The sequence below is a fragment of the Prionailurus bengalensis genome, chromosome B3 (genome assembly GCF_016509475.1).
Source record: "Prionailurus bengalensis isolate Pbe53 chromosome B3, Fcat_Pben_1.1_paternal_pri, whole genome shotgun sequence".
Classification (NCBI taxonomy): Eukaryota; Metazoa; Chordata; class Mammalia; order Carnivora; family Felidae; genus Prionailurus; species Prionailurus bengalensis.
The window spans coordinates 51,058,044-51,076,735 of NC_057355.1; the positions used below are offsets into that span (position 1 = coordinate 51,058,044).

Sequence of the window (18,692 nt, forward strand, 5' to 3'; positions counted from 1 at the left end):
TGCCCTGGAGAGAACAGCTGCCTCCCTGTTCGAGCTGCCATTTTGCAGACTCCAACTGTGCTGTGCTTGGTTGGTCAAACCTCCTATCTGAGATCTTTAGGTTTTAAAACAAAATAATAACCATAATTTGGCAAAATGAGTTTAATCCAAATCTCCTCTCCCTATTCGCCTTTTGAGGAATAAATCTATGTGATCTTTAATTCATGAAGAAAGGGAGGTTCTATGCAAAGCCTGATGATCATGGTTCCCTGTAGATAATCAGCATGGAAAATCAAATTTTCACCATTAGAGGAGGGGGAGAAAGCCTCTTAATAGCAATAGAATGAGAAAACCTTTTAAAATATCTTAACTGTTCCATGGGAAGAATTTAGAGACAAAAAGCATATGAACCAATAGAGTCATAAGAATTATTATTTAATATGATTAAATGGTAAGTATAAATGGTTCTATTATGTAAAAATCATGTTTCCATAATTCAGTATTGCTTTAGAGATCATAGTCTGTTCTTACATTAAGATCACAAGAATTCATTTTATCTATCTAAATTATGACAAATCATCTTTATTTCTTTTTTTCTTTATTATATTAATAAAATTTTTTATCACCTTTCTCTCTGGAGAATCAGTGAGATGGTTAATCGTAGAATGCAAATGTATGAAACAGAATGAGAATAAATTTAGGCCTTATATTTGGGGAATATTTTTTAAAGCTTTCCCTCCTCCATCTCCAGGGAAGCATTTTGCCTTTCAGAGAGAGAGAGACAAAATTACCTTGGAATAATAACTTGGGTAAAACAAAAACTATTTACATATTCAACAAATAATTTTCTTTTTCTTTGGTATTTTCTTTTTCTGGTCACCTTTCCCAGACTCATGTATCTGTAAGGTAGCTTTTGAGTACTTTATGTGAAGGTACCACCATTATGGGGTCCATAGAGACACATTCCATATATAAGATACATTTCAGTATATAGAGTGTGTCTGTGGATGTTAGATAGCATGAATCATAGCAAAGATCAAACTAAATGCTTTAAAAATTGAGTGACCCTTTCCTTGAACTAATGAAACAAAAATGGGATGTCCTGTGAGAACAAAATTTGTTTTATGCCTGTACATTGAGTTCAGAGAAATGAAATCCCTAGTGTAAATTTAACTTTATGATTTATGAGAGTGAGGAAAAGAGAGTGGAAATCGGTGAATTTTCCTTCTGTTGTAGGAGCTAGGTACAATATTTTGCAATGGATGACTTTTACTTTATAAAGCTCTTTGAAGGTAAGGGAAGTGACCATTGTAAAAATCATGCTTGGAGCGCCTGGGTGGCTCAGTCGGTTGAGTGTCCAACTTTGGCTCAGGTCACGAACTCACAGTTCGTGGGTTCGAGCCCCACATCGGGCTCTGTGGTGACAGCTCAGAGTCTGGAGCCTGTTTCAGATTCTGTGTCTCCCTCTCTCTCTGCCCCTCCCCTGCTCACGCTCTGTCTTTCAAAAATAAATAAATGTAAAAATAAAAACAGATTTTAAAAAAATCATGCTTTTGACTAGAGATCTCCCTCAACATAGTCCACCCATTGTCTACATAGCCTTATTCCATACAGAGCAAGGCGACTTACTCAGCATTCACTGCCAATGGATGCATTGGACTCATAATATTTGTGGAACAAGAATACAATCTATGAATATCCAGCTGTCTGGGACAAGCTATGGAGGACAGAAAAAGGCACACTGAATCAGGCCTGTAATTCTTCTAGCCCAGGCTTCTGATTGCAGCACTTGAACTCACTAGAGAAGCATAGTTGTTCTCATGACATCAGTCTCAAAATTTTAAGATGCGTCTATATATCTTTCTTCCTTATTAAATGTAATGCAGTGAGGTAGTCAGACATAAGCAATGAGTGGGATAAGAAGAATAACACAGACCAAATACAGTGCTAAGAAACACAGAAGAAGGGAGAAAAATTAATGTTATCTGGTAGGTTGATAAAGACTTCATGGAAAAGGTTGCATTTGAACTGAGTCTTGAATAAGGGGGGAGCATTTTGTCAAGTGGGGAATTGCATATGGGGTGACAGAAGATATCTCAAGTTGGGGATCTTCACACAGGCACTGATGTAGAAAATAAATGGCATACCTATGGGACAATGAGTGGTCTCATTCAGCTATAATATATGATATAAGAGTCTAAGATAGGGAGGAGCGGAGGAGGCCAGCACGCAGTGAGAAACCTCTAAGTTTGAATTGAGGCTGTATTATGAAAGGTCTTCAATCCATGGCTCTAGAATACCCCATTGGTGACTGAACAGAAGTGCTTGCAGGTTTTTCTACACAGAAGCCACATGATCAGACCCTGGTTTTAGGATATGACTCATTTCAATTTAAAGAGTTACTGGAGGGAGAGACATCTCTTACCAGGCTATTAAAATAGAGGAATGACCCTGGAACTGGAAAGTAAGGTGAGAGCATAATCATCTTGAGGGGTTGGAGGAACTAGAGGAGAGAAAATGGCAGTAGTAGGCATATATAATTTCTTGGGAAGTTTACAAATATCAGTTACCTTCTTCACATTTACTTCCATGCTGGAGTCTTTGGTCCTCCTAATTTCTTCTTGAGATATTCTGATATGATATAGACTCTCCTCCCTCGTAATTCTTCCCAGGCCTTTGGTTCGCTTTTTAAATTATACCATATGCTATATTGGCTACAATCTCTGGAGGCACATACAGGGTTTCAGATCCAGGGGCTTCCTGGGCTCACTTGTTGGTTTTCTTGTGGTTGGTTTATTTTTTTTTTTTCCTTAACAAACTTTTTTTTAATGTTTATTCATCTTTCAGAGAGGGCACAAGCAGGAGAGGGGCAGAGAGAGAGGGAGACACAGGATCCAAAGCAGGCTTCAGGCTCTGAGCTGTCAGCACAGAGCTTGACATGGGGCTTGAATTCACAAGCAGTGAAATCACGACCTGAACTGAAGTCAGACTCTCAAACAACTGAGCCATCCAGGCGCCCCCGGATGGTTGTTTTTTTGTGTGTTGGCTGTCCCCTTCCTAAAGTGCCAGCCTTTAGTTAACCATTTGCCTACATTTTTACATTGGCCTAATATCCTTGAGTCATAGTCAATGATAGCTCAGAGCTATGTCCTTGTTATTTATACTTGTTACTTGGATCATGTTTCCTTTAAATAGTTCCCAGAATTTACTATACTGAAATGTGTACACAGCATGTGTTCCCAGTGATTCAGCCTCACAATTGTTTTCCATAGCTAATCTAATTAGTCTCACATTTCACAACTCAGGAACTCTTAGTGTGGTCTATAGTCCTAGAGATTTACTATGTATTCTTCCAAACAATTTGTAAAAATTTAGGAGGAGGGATATTTTACAGTGATCTAGGACACTGTTTTATACTGTCTTACCTAGAAATATCTGTCCCTTACCTTTTGTTACCTATTACTTAGTTCTTTCATTATAAAAACATCTTTTTTGTATTGAACATAGTTTTTTCAAAGTCTCACTAGATTATAGGTACTGGCTTCCCTTTATCCATATGCATGTTTGCTCTTTAAAATGTTACTTTCTTTAGGTATGTTTCTCTTACCCTTTATTTGGCGATGCCGCTGGCTTGCTTAATATGAAAATGAGAGTTTGTATTACTTATCAAGGTCATTTCTACATTTTGGACAACCATCTCTTAGACATATTAGTACAAATACTGGATGTTATGCAGTGACTCAGCTTGAGGATTTGAGAAGGCATCCTTCAATGATTTATCCCCCAGCAAAATTAATATTTTGAAATGAGTGGCTACATTTTATATGCATAACCATAAGAAACAATCAATGCCAACAGACTACCTATGCTTTCCCTGCCTGGTATGAGGGCATGTATAAGAGAGTGATGCTTGCCACTGATTGTATTATAATACAGTGGTTAAGCACATTATTAGCATCCAAGCATATCTTACATTCAATTTCAGTAAGTTCTCAAGTCCACTAGCATAGCATTTGATGTCATTTAAATAAAAATAAATCACCTTCAGAGTAATGAAGCCTAATGATACAAAATGCAGTAACTTAGACCTTTTCTTCCTTGCATCCTTCTTAATGTTGACAAAGGAGTAGAAAACTAAGGCATAGTCTAGATAATTTGATTTCCTTATTTTCCATTTCCTATCTAGGAGATGAAAGAGCTCTGACACTTGATTAACCATCTGAGACAAACGTTCTCCCCTGAGATAGAGATGACTATCAGCTGGGAATTTGAGACTGCCTGCCAACTATCCTCCCCATGCTGATGGTGTCGTCTTAGGTTCAGCCTATGGAAGGGTTGCTGCTCTTATGAATTCCAATGGTCGGGCCATTTGACAGTTTCTTCTCCCACCAATTCAAGAGGAAAAATGTTTTTGGCATTTTTCCTCATGGATAACTGTAGACTTTGCTGTTTTAAATTGCCCTATGCTGGGAATCCTTATCTTAAGTTCATATATAAATCACATTTATCTCTAGCCTCAAATGCTAGCTTGATGCTCTTTTGACTGAAGGGTATCTTTTGTTTTCCTGACCTTCTTTTAAATTTTCAGATTCAAGCTGGGAAGTTGACTATAAATTTCCTCTATAATTCTTCCTTTACTGACTGTTCTTCAATTTATCAATATGTAGGTATATATTTGTTTTCAGCTTTGAAATCTATTCCTGCTTTCAACTTCTTGAACTTGTGAACAGCAAAATGAATGCATTTGTGCATTTACCATAGGATTTGGTCCTTACTAGAAAAGTTAAATGAATTTTGCAGAACCTAAATGGCATGAAGAGTGTGAGTTAATTTCTATATATTCTTAGAATCCATCCATCACCTATATTTCCTTTTAGTGAGGACAGAGTCCTTTCAGATAAGGTGTTCCTGAGTCTCTTTGTCTTGAATAATTATCTCTCAGTAAAACATAGCAAGCTGGGATTGAGCTTGCTGATTTGACCAGTTTATTTCTTGCATCTAGAAATTATCTTCTTTACCCAATGATGATACATAAATATAAAAAATAATAACAAATAATGTTTCCTTGAGTTATTGCCACTCTGAATTTATTCATTAATGTTCAAGAACCAAAGTTGAGCAAATTATTTTGATTTGATGTTTTTCAAAATGGTTCCTGCTCACCTGCTCACCCCCTCTCTCCTGGGAGCACTGCTTGCCAAGGAAATGGTACTATAAAGGAGTACATAAAGAAATTCAGGCAAAACCCTCACTGGTAACTCAAGAATTACTCTTTTGGGGGCTGAGGAAACACAGCAGAAAGAGAAGAAAGAGTTGCATCATTACCTGTTATGCTCCTTTCCAATTCCCAACTTACCTTACACATTTCCTTTGTCATACCCTCCCACTCTACCTCCGATCTGTCTCTGTAGTCTGTTTCAGTCTGAGAGTCTAGATAATTTGATTAGAGTTGGTTTTCATGTCAGGCTTGACTAAGACAAATGACTTCATTGGCCCCATCCTTACATATAAAAGGAATAGAAATAGTTGCCCTTTAAGAGATTTGACTTGAGGAAAACACAATTAATTCCACAAGAACACCACACCTCTGCATTCATTTCACAAATAATAACTGAGAAGCTCATCATGCCTAAGGCCTGAAAGCCAAGACAGACCCAGGCCTCAGAGGAGTCCAGCACATATGAAGCCTAACCTAACTTAGACCGTGTAACATCCAGACCAGGGCTCATCTGCTGCATCTGTGCTTCTTGCAATTATTACATGGACCCAGTTAAGTTAGTTTAGGATGATTTATCTTGCACCAAAGTTCATATTTGCCAAATTTATTGATAAAGAGAGGGATTGTTTAAATAAATGAACTGAGTAAGTACGATTCGAAGAAGGGTAAGATATAACTGATTTTTTTTTCAAGATTTGTTTTTAAAGATGTGTTTTGCACCATTGATAAACATCTGACAGATGCTTTTCTATGCCAAGGAGTCACCTTGTTTGTTCTCACTAGTAGCCATGGTGCAGCCTCAGTTATTTCTCGGTCATCTTTCCATAGGGCTGCCTGACCCTAGCATTGCAACTACCCAAGTATCCCTCTGAAGCTGCCTTGATGTCCTCAGTCAGACTGGACATTGCCACTTGTAGAAAAATACCAATCTTACTTAATTCCGAAAGAGCTTTAGAAGTCATTATTTCTAAGGCTCATGTAGTAGCCATTTACCATCTTGGTATCTTGTTCAATGACACATTGAGTAGTTGATTGTCTTGAATTGTTAACTGGAGGAGTGTTTGAGTTTCTGAGCCAGAAGATGTCAAGGAAGTTGTCCGGTCCATTTCTCTTATTTTATTAATAAAAGGACCTGAATCTAGGAGAATAAAATGACATACTCAAAATCACAAGGTCACACTATTAGGACCAGAGGTGGAATTAAAAAACAGATCTTCTGAATCCTATTAATTTCACTTTTGTCCAGTGCAACATATTATATCTCCCCGGGAACTCAGAATTTCATCCCTATAATGAAATTGTTGATACTCATTTTTGTTCCAATTCATATATATATTTGGATGCCAAAAAATGAGGAATTTCATTTTGCACTCAGAAATAAGGAAGATAGAGCCTCCTTCTTTATGCAGACTGCCTATTGACATTAATAATAGATTGCAGGGTTGTTTGGGTATGTTTGAGCTGTAAACTCTAGGCCTGACCTTGAGATTTTCCCCTTAAACTATAAGTGAAATTAACCTTTGGTTTTCAATTTTTAGGAAAGCTCATTAGCAGTTTCACTCAGTCATTTAATAAGTACTCTAAGTATGTGCCTTGTGCCTCGCATAGGGCTAGAGACGTATGTGCTTATTTATCAGCCTTACGAAAGCATCCCACTGCCCAAACATTGGGATGACAGAGGAATTTCTGTATCTGAAAGGAATAAAGCATTGTTTAAAAAGATTCATTAATTGATTGTCTTTTTTAGCATTCACATTTTCCTTCCTCCAAATTAGTTGGCTGTTCCACTCATGCATTTCACTTGTAGAAGTCAGCTATAGAGAGATTTTTTTCCTCTTAGACTAAGTAGTCAAAAATCTGATCCTCTGTGTGTGTATGTGTGTGTAATATACATACATTCAAAATATTTAAATTAAATATAATTTTAATTCTATACATCTAGTAAAGATACCAAAATAATAGTTACCCTTCCCAGCATTTTAGAAAATTCATTTTTCTACCAGTTGAAAATGTCATCCTTAAAGCAATTCATACTAGAAAATGTCATCCAGAAAATATTCCATGTCAGATTAGAATTTCAGAGAGATAGCAAAAACACCTAAGTTTAATGTTAACTGAACTTGTCCATAAAACAGTTATTACTTAGTTATAAAGAAGCATTAGATATTTTATTTAATTCTGGGCATCTTTATCTGATTTTTTCCCCAGTTTCCAGTCCACACTGACAAAAATAAGCCTGAAGCCTGATGCAGGATGCAGTAAAAGTAAGCTATTATTATGCAAATATAATTAAAAGGTCCTATCACTTGATTATCTCAGTAGATACTCTTAAAGTAGGGGTAATAAGTACATAGTTCTTTAGCTAAATATGTTTTCCTGATGGTACATCTGTCCTGAGAGAACCACTTTGTAAAGTGAATTAGGGGTCTATTCAAATGGCATCCTCTTTGTTTACAAATTTGGTGTTAGCACTTCAAATCTTTTCACTGATTATGTCTCCGTCTAATTTAAAATATATAACAGTCTTTGGTGATCTGTGACTGTTGCATTAGTATTTACTTCTTGAATTTAACGTAGTTTTTCTTTCTTCTAAGCCTGCAGAAAGTTGTTTGTTTGTTTGTTTGTTTAGTTGATTCATAGGGATGCTTTAAGATTGCCAAGAGACCTAAACGATCAACCAAGAAAGTGATCAACTCTTAGCCACCATATTGAGCTAGTAGATCTGAACTCAGGTCTTTGACTTCTCCACTGCTCATTCCACAAATCTGAGTGGTCTTTTAGTCTTTCCTGACTTCTGCAACCTGTACATTATTTTTGTCCCCTTGAGTAAGATGTCATTAAGATTTTTTCTGAGTTTTATCTGCTACTACAGTGGTTTATTCTACTCAGACCAACATTTCAAACTGTTATATCTTTTTATTAATGGTTTTCTATAAATATCCTCAATACTTCCAAAAAGTCCATACATATGATGGATGGGATCTATTTTTAAATCATTCATAAGTCATTGTATTGAAAACACTATTTGTAGTGCAGATTTTATTCACATTGTAAATGACATGGATTTTTAACAGGGGCTCTATTTAGTCTACAGAACTGGCCTAGCTTGGAAGAACCAGCTGCTGTTAGTGGAGATGAATGGAGATTTTTCCAGTGGTCACTCTCTTGTCTTACTGGGGGGTGGGGAGAATAATTCTTGGAATTATTTGCTGCCTAGAGTTAGCCACCTTTAAAAGCTAATACCATCTTTCTGCAAATGATGGCAAAGGGAAGGAGGGAATTTTTGGAGGTTAACTGAAACCAAAATAGAGTATAGAGGGAGATGGAGGAGCATAACCACTGTCACCACACGGTGACCCTGTCACCACATGGTCTTATGGTAAATCCTTCTGTAGTGTCTTTGTCATACAATCTTCTGAGTTTCTTCTACCATTGAACTATTCATTTCTTTAATATCTAGAATTATATTCATAGTTAAACACATTATAGTCAAACACATCCATACAAAGTACATGGATTTCTCTGTTTCACTACCAAAGACATTACAAAGATATTTAGAACACTGGTGTTTCTGCTGTCAACATTTTGAGGTACATGATGAGTAAATGGAATAGCCTTACATCTTTCGGTGGTAGAACTGTCAAGAAGAGTTTGTCTTTTTTGCCCCACTTCCCCCAAATGTGGACTGTTTCAGAATCCATTACAGAGGAAATAAACAGTTGATTTTAAGTTAAGGATGAACCTAACAATCATTTGCACTATATTGATGTCAAAAGTATCTCTCTAACAAGCTTTAAAATGCATCTTCAAAAACTACTGAAAATATCCGAGAACTTTAGTGATGAGCTACAAATGGACTTGGGTATTGATAAATAAAAGTCAATATGTATAGTGAAAGGACAACTTACTGTGATAAATGGGCCCACCATCAGTAAAGATCAAATTATTGACTATCTAGGGCAAGGAAAAACCTGTCTATAGCTAACTTCTACAGGTGAGAAGAATTAGCCACAGCAGCAATTTAGGGAAAGCTCAAAGAGATATGTTAAGAGAATTCATTAAAAATGCATATAAAAGTAGGCAGCAACATTCTGTTAAATACATTTGTGACACTAGGCTAATGTATTTTTTGACCATGCCTGGGTTCACACCTTTTTTTCTTTTGCCTTGAATGAGCTCCCTTTGGGCTACCCATACTCCTTTCCAAGGAATTCAAAATTCACTCCTCAATCCTCCTATTACAGGAGAATTACTGCTGCATTCCTAAAAAGTATGTCACTCTTGGAATATTGTCTCTAATGCTCCTACTAGTTACTTTTCATTATACCTCAACTAGATCACAAGTTGTATGAGAGCACATTTGAAATGCCTTTATTTTCTTTTTACCCCTCCCATGGTCTAGCACAGAGTTCTACCCATAATAAGGGCTAGATCAATATTTGTTGATTTCATTGTTTTTGAAATGATTCATTAGGGAAGCTCTGGTCACACATCATGTCAGAGTTTAATGATGAAACATCACAGAAAACACCCAAAAGAACAATTGCAAAGATTAGCCTATCAAAAAAAAAAAAAAAGTGAAATGGCAATAATTAACTTCTCCAATGTCTGCTGTTCCCAACTGACAGAATGAAGGTATTTCCTATATAGTAAATTTAACCAGGTACTCTATAAATTAGCCAGTAAAAATGACAAATCATGTTCCATCTCAAATTTGGAAGCTGAAATGTAATTAAGCAAAATATCTGAAGAATAATACCCTTTCTACTCTCCTACCCCTTCACAAAGACACCCTTCAGAATCAGAGGTAGAGACAAAAATAGCTGCAGGGTACCTACTAGTGTGAGTTTAATGAAGATCATGCAGCTACAACTATACCTAACTTTCTGACTTTCTTGAGAGGTTTGGGATGTCAGTTCAACCTGGGACCACTTTATTGTCACTAAAAATTGTTACTGGCATTTGCTATGTGGTTCTAATACCATGCTCTCCTCCTTGAAGTCCTTATATCTAGAAAAGAGTCTTACTGGAAGAATAAATGAATGAATCAATGAATGAAAGTTTTAAATTATGAAAGAACAATGTATGGGATGACAAGTGGAATGCATTTGCCCAAATAAACACAGGTGCTAACTCATTGGCTGTTAATAATAGATTTAGCTGTATGATGAATCCCCTAGTAATCCCCTATTAGAAACACCAATGTAAATATTTCAGAAAATTAACAAGATATTTAGGGATAAAAAAATTAAAACAGTCTAGTAAATCTTGACCAGTGTAATAGTTTTCTGCAACTTTGATATATTTAATTATCTGCTTAAACATATTACAAAAATTGATGGATTAAAAAATAATCTGTAAATATGATCTAAACCGAGAAAAATTAAATTAAAGGGAATTACACCAATAACTACTTAGGCCATATGTGTCTCGCCTCCAAATTACACACTACCCCCACCACCATTTTATAAATATGCAACCTTTGTCTCAAGTGGGCCTAAACAGGAAACTGAATGGATCTAGTTGAAGATAATTCAAAGCACATACCCTCGTGGGCCAGGAGGACATCTAGCATGGTACCTCTGTTTCATTCATTTGTTCACTCATTCATTCCACAAATCCTTTAAGAATACCTCTGATGGCCCATGGCATACAGAGATGAATAAAACAGACATGCTATGTACTTCCATATTTTTTTTGAAAACTTACATGCCAGAACTTCATATGTTTCCCATATTTTGTTCTCTAATAAAAGGTTTTAGGGAAGCACTGGATTCAAACTCTATGCTCACACTTTGACAGAACAGAGGAGAACTGTGTTCTGAGAGGTTGGTGAAACTCAAGAGAATATTTGGATCAGAATTATGTTACTAGTCTCCTTTAAGGTGTGTATACAGTAGGCCTCAGGTTACGATCACCAATGCAATAAAAACTCCATGGAAACAAGATGAGGAGTGTGGGTGGTGTGAGTTCTGCTCATGCTGCTTTAGACCTTGGGTTGTGTTCCTTTGTGTCACTTATTGAGTATGTGTGTGAAGTGACACAGCCTCCAGCCTCTGTGTTTGCTCTATCATTTCCTAATGGAGGTTTAGGAACAGTGGCCAGGCCTACTCACTGTGCCAAGAAACATACTATTTCATGAATGGCTTATATATTTTCTTTTTTGTTTTTATGGCCTATAAATAATATGTCGTGTGTGTTATCAAGATCTGAAGAGACCGTAGTAGTGTTTATTGCAGCAATTTGTGAAAGATAAAATTAGCAGTAGTCAATAATATACATATTTATGTAGTTTGGCTTCAAGCAAGTAAGTATGACAATTTATATTATTGGGGAATTGCTCTGTTTTGTTATTCACAGAGTTTTTTTTCATGAAGCCAATATCCACTCTTCCTGACAAGGGATTCCTTGAACAAATATAACATGGAAATACGTTACTCAGGGAGATAAGTTAAACCAAGTATTACAACTTGTGCAAAAATGTGGAAACTTGAGACTGTTTCTCTAATGAACTAGTGGTATAATGTGTTTATAGGAAATTTTAGATTTCTGTGCTCATTTCTATTTCTGTTCATAATTCCTACCCAGATAATAATGACAAGTTGTTTGGAGACAAGTTGTGTGAAATCACCGTTCAAACATTAGTCCTACTTATTAAACATTTGCGAAGTATTTATTCTCTATTTTAAATTTTATTTGTATAAGGCTTTTATTTTTTGTGTGTTTAGAGTTTTTAATTTGATGAAGGAGAAACAAAATGCATAAAAAATGTTCACCAGCTATGATTTGTGCGACAAAAGGAACCATTGCATCCACACAGAGCTGGTCTTTCTAACTAACCAGCCCAACGTTCCGTCTGTGTCCTGTGGCTGTTAACTGACTATATTGTTTTAGATTTATGCATTAAAAATACGATTTCTACTTTGAAGGGATCACTTTGTTACTTTGTAGCTTTTAAGCTGATGCCATGAACTTATTTTTCTTGTAAGATAGTCTCATCTATAGACTTTGCAACTAATTACATGTCTGCCAATACATACTTAGAGGATACATTTTATTTCAATTTATTATTTGTGTTTACATAGTGTGTCCCTGGAAATATCTGTGGAACTTAAAGGAAATGTTTCAGTGGTGTTTATTACTACTTTTTCACTGTTCTCTCTTTCTTCTCTCTCTCTCTCTCTCTCCCCTTTTAATAGCTCCAGTCAGTCCGGTCAAGCATGACAGCGACTCAAACTCGGCAAAGTTCCAAGACACTGAGGACATGCCTGACAGATGTGTCTTGGAAGAGTCTGAGAGTCCAGGTGAAAGCCATTTAAAAATAGTCAAGTATAAAATGATAAATTTGACACAGCTTTGGGGTCCTTGGAAGGGGGTGGCGGGGAGGACATTGTAATGCTGTTTTCTCTTAGCAGCTGCACTGTCAAATTAATGGTCACCTCCAGGGGTCACAGTGTGGAGCTGTTACCTTTTCCTCTTTCATCAGGAATTCAGTTGGAGGAAGTACAAAGGCTTTATGACTGAGAAGGGAAGCTGACACTATTAGTTCATTATCATCAATTTTAAGCTAAACTGGAGAATAGAGGCCGAGATTGAAAACTGGAGAAGTGGCAGCATTTTAAATATTTCAAATAATGGGATCAAGCGGAAGGAGAGAGTTAGAGACAAAAGAGACACAGATTGCCACCATTACAATCTATTTACCTTTCTAAATACAAACAATGCTCTCACCTGGACGAAAGTGCTCTAATCTGGACGATTTTAGCATAACAGTAATGGACTCATGGACATGTCAACTGTTTGGAACAAACAGAACAAAAGAAAGTAATAACCCTTCCTCATGCTACATCCCAAGTTGCTTATGTTTGTATTTTCTCTGTATAAAGAATAGACAGAAATATACTGGAAGGATAGAGCCAGAAACACTTATGCATGGATTTTTGTTTCTGCTTCTGTCTTGTTTCAAAACATGCCTAGTCTTTAACAGATAATTAATTAAAAGGAAAAAAAAATCCTGTGGAGGTTGAATGACATTCCTGGATCACTGCAAAGCCTGAAGGTGCTAGAAGGTACCTTATTACCATGAGTGAAAGAGTTAACTATCTCCCCCCACCGAACAGTTTTTCTTCCCTGTTTTCTCTGGCTGCTGGGTACCCTCGACCCTCTTGCATCTTTGTGTGCTGATCCTTGTATCAGATTTTTGATTCATCCTCTCTGTGGCCTGTCAGCTTAGTTAAGAGATTTCCAAATCTTGTAGCCTTCGCTGACAGGGGGCAGCTGCAAACAGTCCCCTGATCCTTCCCCGAGGAGAGCTACTGAGATTTAATTTTCAGTGAAAGGTGCAGCCTGCAATCTATGTCAGGTCCCCTAAGTCATCTCGGAACCCCAATAGGCCCAGTGGCGATGGCATTGTATTTCAGTTCCCTCCACTACACCAAGATTCCTCAAAAGATGAACTGCTGCAGTGTGTCTGTTCTCAACCACACTTCTGCTTTAGCATCCCATGGAACTGACAAATGGCACCTTTCACAACGACAGAAAATTTTAATCAGAACATTAATCCCACCCCCTGCCACAGTATCTAAAAAAACAAATGCAGGTTAGTCCCAATCTAACAGGGAGAGAGTAGTGGTAGCATTAAATTTCTATTAAATTATTTATAAATTGCTTTTAGTTTTGACAAAGATTGCCTAATAGTGACTAGATTTTTAAACTGTCTTAATACATAGTTTCCTATAAACCCTAAGCAGTTAAATCCATGAGTCAAGTTTTTACTTGTGTTAACTGTTCACTGTTTTGGGCAAGAATAGATTGGCTTTATGTCATTTCAAAAGTAGTATAAATTTCAGTCATCCCTCAATATGAGTGGAATTGTAGTAAAATTCAAATATAACATAGTTCATTTGATTGATATAAACAAAAGCATATATCAAAACAAAGATTAATTAGTAAAGAGAGGTACTGATAAAGAATCTTAACTTAAAAAGTGAGTACTGTTCTATACATCGGACATCATTAAACGGGTAATAAAGAATGAATTACTCTGGCTTTTTCCTCTGTCCATTCCTGCATTTTAAGACATCTTGCCTTATAGGCCTAGAAACCTCTGGAGAGTTCACTACTGGTCTCACTGCCTTCCACTGAGAATTTGTGGCTTGGTTGTCATGGAGACATCGTATTTCTCCAAGAATTGCTCATATTGATCCGTGGCCAGGCGTAAATGGCCAAGCGAGTGTGAGGAATAAAGGGGGCTGGGCAGTCCTATAAAATGACCAGGGCTTGTGGGTTGGAAATAAGCTCATAGCAAACACTTAGGTAAAAAGAAAGAAGCAGTTTTATTTTGTTTCAGGATTTCTTTCTGTACTTTGGGCCATTGTCTTCTTTCACTATGAACTGAAAGAAACTTGTTAGTCACTTGTCATGTCAGATCTTTGGTGCTTGTCCTGACACAGCTGTCAGCCTTCCAGCTCTGTGCAGTTCAGGGACACACAACAAAGAGGCAATGACATGAATTATTTATTGCTCCTTGTGTGGATAAAATTCTGTGATAAGAAATTAAGACACTTCTGACAGAGGTGCTTGTTTAGTAAGAAAGATTTTGATGAGAGAGTGCATTTCCTTGAAGTATGAGCATTTGAGAGGGAAAATTCCTAAAATTGAGCACGAAGGAAGATATGAGAAATTGGTGGCATAGAGGGACTTTCTCGAACTGTGAAAATATGACTGTCCACTTCTCAGTGTCCCACAATTAACTAAAAAAATAGCAAGGCATTCAGATGGAGGGGTTCCAAAACTATAAACATCACTTTGGTGGTTTGGGTACCTCTTTTTACCACGTATGAATGGTGTTCTTCTGGAAAGTATATTTAACCACTTTTGTTAGAAGAAAAGGCAAAATTTGGGAGTTTTAAGTGATAAGCTTTGGGAAGGTGCTGTCAAATCAAGAGAGGTGCTTCCATAGCTAAGCTTATAACTGCATTGGTATATTCATTATTCCCTATATGGAAAGGAGTGCATTTAAATCTGAATGCATCATTCTCACCGTTTTCACCTGGCATATCATCGTTCATTTAAAAGTCCTTCTAATATTTTCATGTACATGCAAAATCCCCCCGTTACAAAGTTGAATGTGGTCAGTCTTCTAGCTTTAATGGATATTGACCTTACATGGTTTTATCTATGCAACTCTAAATGACTAATATATTTATTACATCATTTTTAATGAACAAACCAGTTGTTCAAACAGCACATATAAAATGAAAACAAAAATCATTTTTCCATCCAAGCACAGTTCAAGAATATTGCCTCATATACTGTTCTTTCCAAATAAAGTCTTTTCTTTGCAAATCCTCTAAACATAATTTTACTTTAAACCTTAGAGTTTCATATTTGTGATACCAATTCATTTGCATTTGCAGAGAGGAAAGGGATATTGAAGCACAGAAAAACTATAATAGTTTATTCTTTAAGGTAAAGTCAAAGTTTCTTAAACATTGATATAATATTTTAAAATTTCATTGGTAAAATCGATTTTTTTAATTTATGTAAAAAATAAGATTGACTTTATGAATTGATTATCTTTGAACACAAAGGGTTTTGAACTCAGTCGGAAGATTGTTTACTTTCCCACTGACATCACTGCTTCTTCAGGAGTGAAGTGACTAGGATGACCCATTTGTAAATGGGCCGGAGTGTGCATACAGGTCACAATTTAGAGGACTGGTGAAGTGGTTGTTCACCTGGTCTCTGGAGCACTCTACCTATTCATCATGCCGTTGTGATCTCTTTATTGGTTCATGCTGTATACCCAGGTGAGTGCCTGCAGTCCATTAAGGTTGGCAAAGCAACTTTAGACCAGAGCATTCTTACTGCTCTGACCCTGTCAGTGAACCTGGAGGTCTTGTCTGTTAGGTTAAGGTCTCCCTCAGCAGTGTCTTTCCTTTGGAATAATTCATTAGCAAAGAGTTTTGACTCACAGGTGAATCCCAGATTGAAGTTTCTGGCTTAGACTCTGTGAAGTCTACTTGCTTCTTCACTGGCATTTATACATTCCCAAAACCTGTGGGAATAACTTGATGTCTAGTAATAGAAGCACCGAGATAACGTTGTGAACTTACAGCTCCCTTTGTTTTCAGATTTTAGGGCCATTATAATGGCTTGCTTTCTTTGGCTCTTTAAAGCCCCATCACTTCTGAATCTGAAAGATGCTATCACAAAAATAGTTTAGTGCAGTCTTTTGCTGGTTAACTTCTTGTTGACTGCTTCATACACAATGATTAAAGCGCAATTCCTATTCTCCAGAATATAATAAAAAGCGTTCCTTGTCCCTCATCTTTGCACTCATGATGATAAAAAATTTAGTGTGACATTCACAATTTTTATCCAAGTGTTAATGAGAGACCTTGAGCTTTTATCACCTTATTGGCTTGGAAAATTAAGGATTTTACTTCCTAGTGCACTAGGGACAGGGCACTTAAACATAGCTTCAACTGAAAAATAGCAGTGACAAGAGAGAGCTTGAAAGTACAAAAAAAGGCATTCAGATCAGCATTTTCACGTCATTCTGAAGTAGTTTATAATCAGTATGCATTCTGCCATTAATAGAACATTTTAGTGGTTTTTATATAGCACGTTATGTGTATAGATCTATATACATCATTGTCAATCAATATTGCATTTGCATGAATCTGATGAACAAAACTAGGTTTCTCACAGTTTCCAGGGGATACTAGATTGTGAAAAGCCAAGATGGAGGGTTTTTTTTTTTCTTTTACTATTCTAGCTCATGAATCAACAGCAAAAATCAGGTAACAGAAAGTAGGACAGATTCAGGACTGGAGTGTTGGAGATGGCTGATGATGATGCATGAAGCAGAAAAAATGTGGAATGTGTGAGCAGCCCATCAATCATAGCTATCGAGAACACACTTCTTAGGGTTAGTGCTAAAAAAAAAATGTTCTAGAAGTAAGAACAATTTCAGTAGTAAAAACACATAAGCCCTTTCTTCTAGTTGAGTTTAACAATATGAACATTTTTAAAAAGTTACCCAAATGGAAAAATTTAAGCATTAAGCTAATAATTTTTAAAAGATGTAAAATTCTAGACATAAACACACACACACACACACACACACACACACACATAATTATACATGTAGCTATATATATAAATGTATAATATATATTTAAGCCAAATAACCAGTTTTTTGAGTCTTTGCCAGTAGGTGTAGGAGTTATTATGTTTGCATGGTCATGTCATTAATATAAATGTGTTTAGAAATAGTTAACTAAGGCACAATGCTCCAGTATGTTTGATAGTCAAAATAATTTAAAACAAGTGATAGTTTTTAGGCTACAATGACAAGCATCTAAGTAGTTTGAAAAATAAATGCTCTTTTGATTCTTGAATTCAAACCAGTTTATAAACTACCATTTATAACATTTGATCCTAAAACTGCAGTTGTGGGTTTCCTTGAGAGAAACTGACCTACTTGAAATTTATGCAAATTCATTAATTTCAAATCCAACTCATCTTGTTGAAAACTGTCATCTTTCTTGGCAATTAAAAGAAAAAAACAACTTGCAACCTGTCATAATAATGTGTACAATCCATTTGCCTGAAGCCTAGTTTATAAAAATATTTTTATTATAGTAACATATTGTATTATAGCATAGAAAAGAAATATAGAAATTATAGGTAATTCTTTCCTTCCTTCACTTCCTTTCTCATTCCTTCCTTCTTTTCATCCTTCCCTGTTTTTCCATTCCCCTCTCACCTTCTTCCTCCTTTCTTCTTTCTTACTTCTTTCTTTATTTACTATATAACCTGATAATCTGTTTCCTTTCTAGGTAAGCCAAGGCATCATTCATGGATAGCAAAGGTGTGCTCCTGTAAACTGTGCTAAATGGAATCTTATCTATAGGAATTGGATTTGGACAAACTATGAAACCCAAACATGCCATTTGTTTATTGTTGTATTAAAAACTATGCTGTTATTGGTCATTATTAGATTGTAAGTAGATTTGCTAATGCCTTAGAAAGAGTGTATTGAAAATGTAATTACTGATTAGAAATATCCAAATTGATCTAAGTTTTGAAAAACATTGTGGAAATCATTCTATATTCTTGCTTCTTATTTTCCTTTAAAATTTACAACAAGCAATGCCAGTCTGCAGACACAAATTTTAACACTGTTTTAGATTTTCTTCTATCTTTTCAGTTCCTAAATGATACAGGCAACATTAAAACCACATTGCTTTTAAATAAGATACAATGATTCTAAATTTAATGATGCTTCAATGTATTTAATCTAAAACTTTACTAAATTTATTTGATTTGCTAGGTTAGGACATTTTGTTTTAGTATATGCTTTAATATGGCTCAGTCACCCTGCAGTAAATCTCATCAAAGCATGAAATGTTGTCAACAAATAGTGAGTTCCATTTAGTCATCAATTAGCCCAAATAAGTGATAGACAGTATAACAGGGACCAATC

At 36.1% G+C, this 18,692-nt stretch overlaps 1 protein-coding gene across 2 annotated transcripts in view; it reads left to right on the forward strand.

Annotated features, from left to right (window-relative positions):
• The window catches only part of WDR72 (WD repeat domain 72), a 235,291-nt gene extending 217,004 nt beyond the window's left edge, over positions 1–18,287 (forward strand). The window contains exons 19-20 of one of the 2 annotated variants that reach the window (XM_043555388.1): positions 12,397–12,501; positions 15,616–18,287. In XM_043555388.1, coding sequence (XP_043411323.1) covers positions 12,397–12,501; positions 15,616–15,671 — 161 coding nt within the window. In that variant the 3' untranslated portion in view covers positions 15,672–18,287. The remainder of the gene's footprint in view (positions 1–12,396; positions 12,502–15,615) is intronic. The other variant, XM_043555387.1, reaches the window with a different exon arrangement.
• The last annotated feature ends 405 nt before the right edge of the window (positions 18,288–18,692 follow it).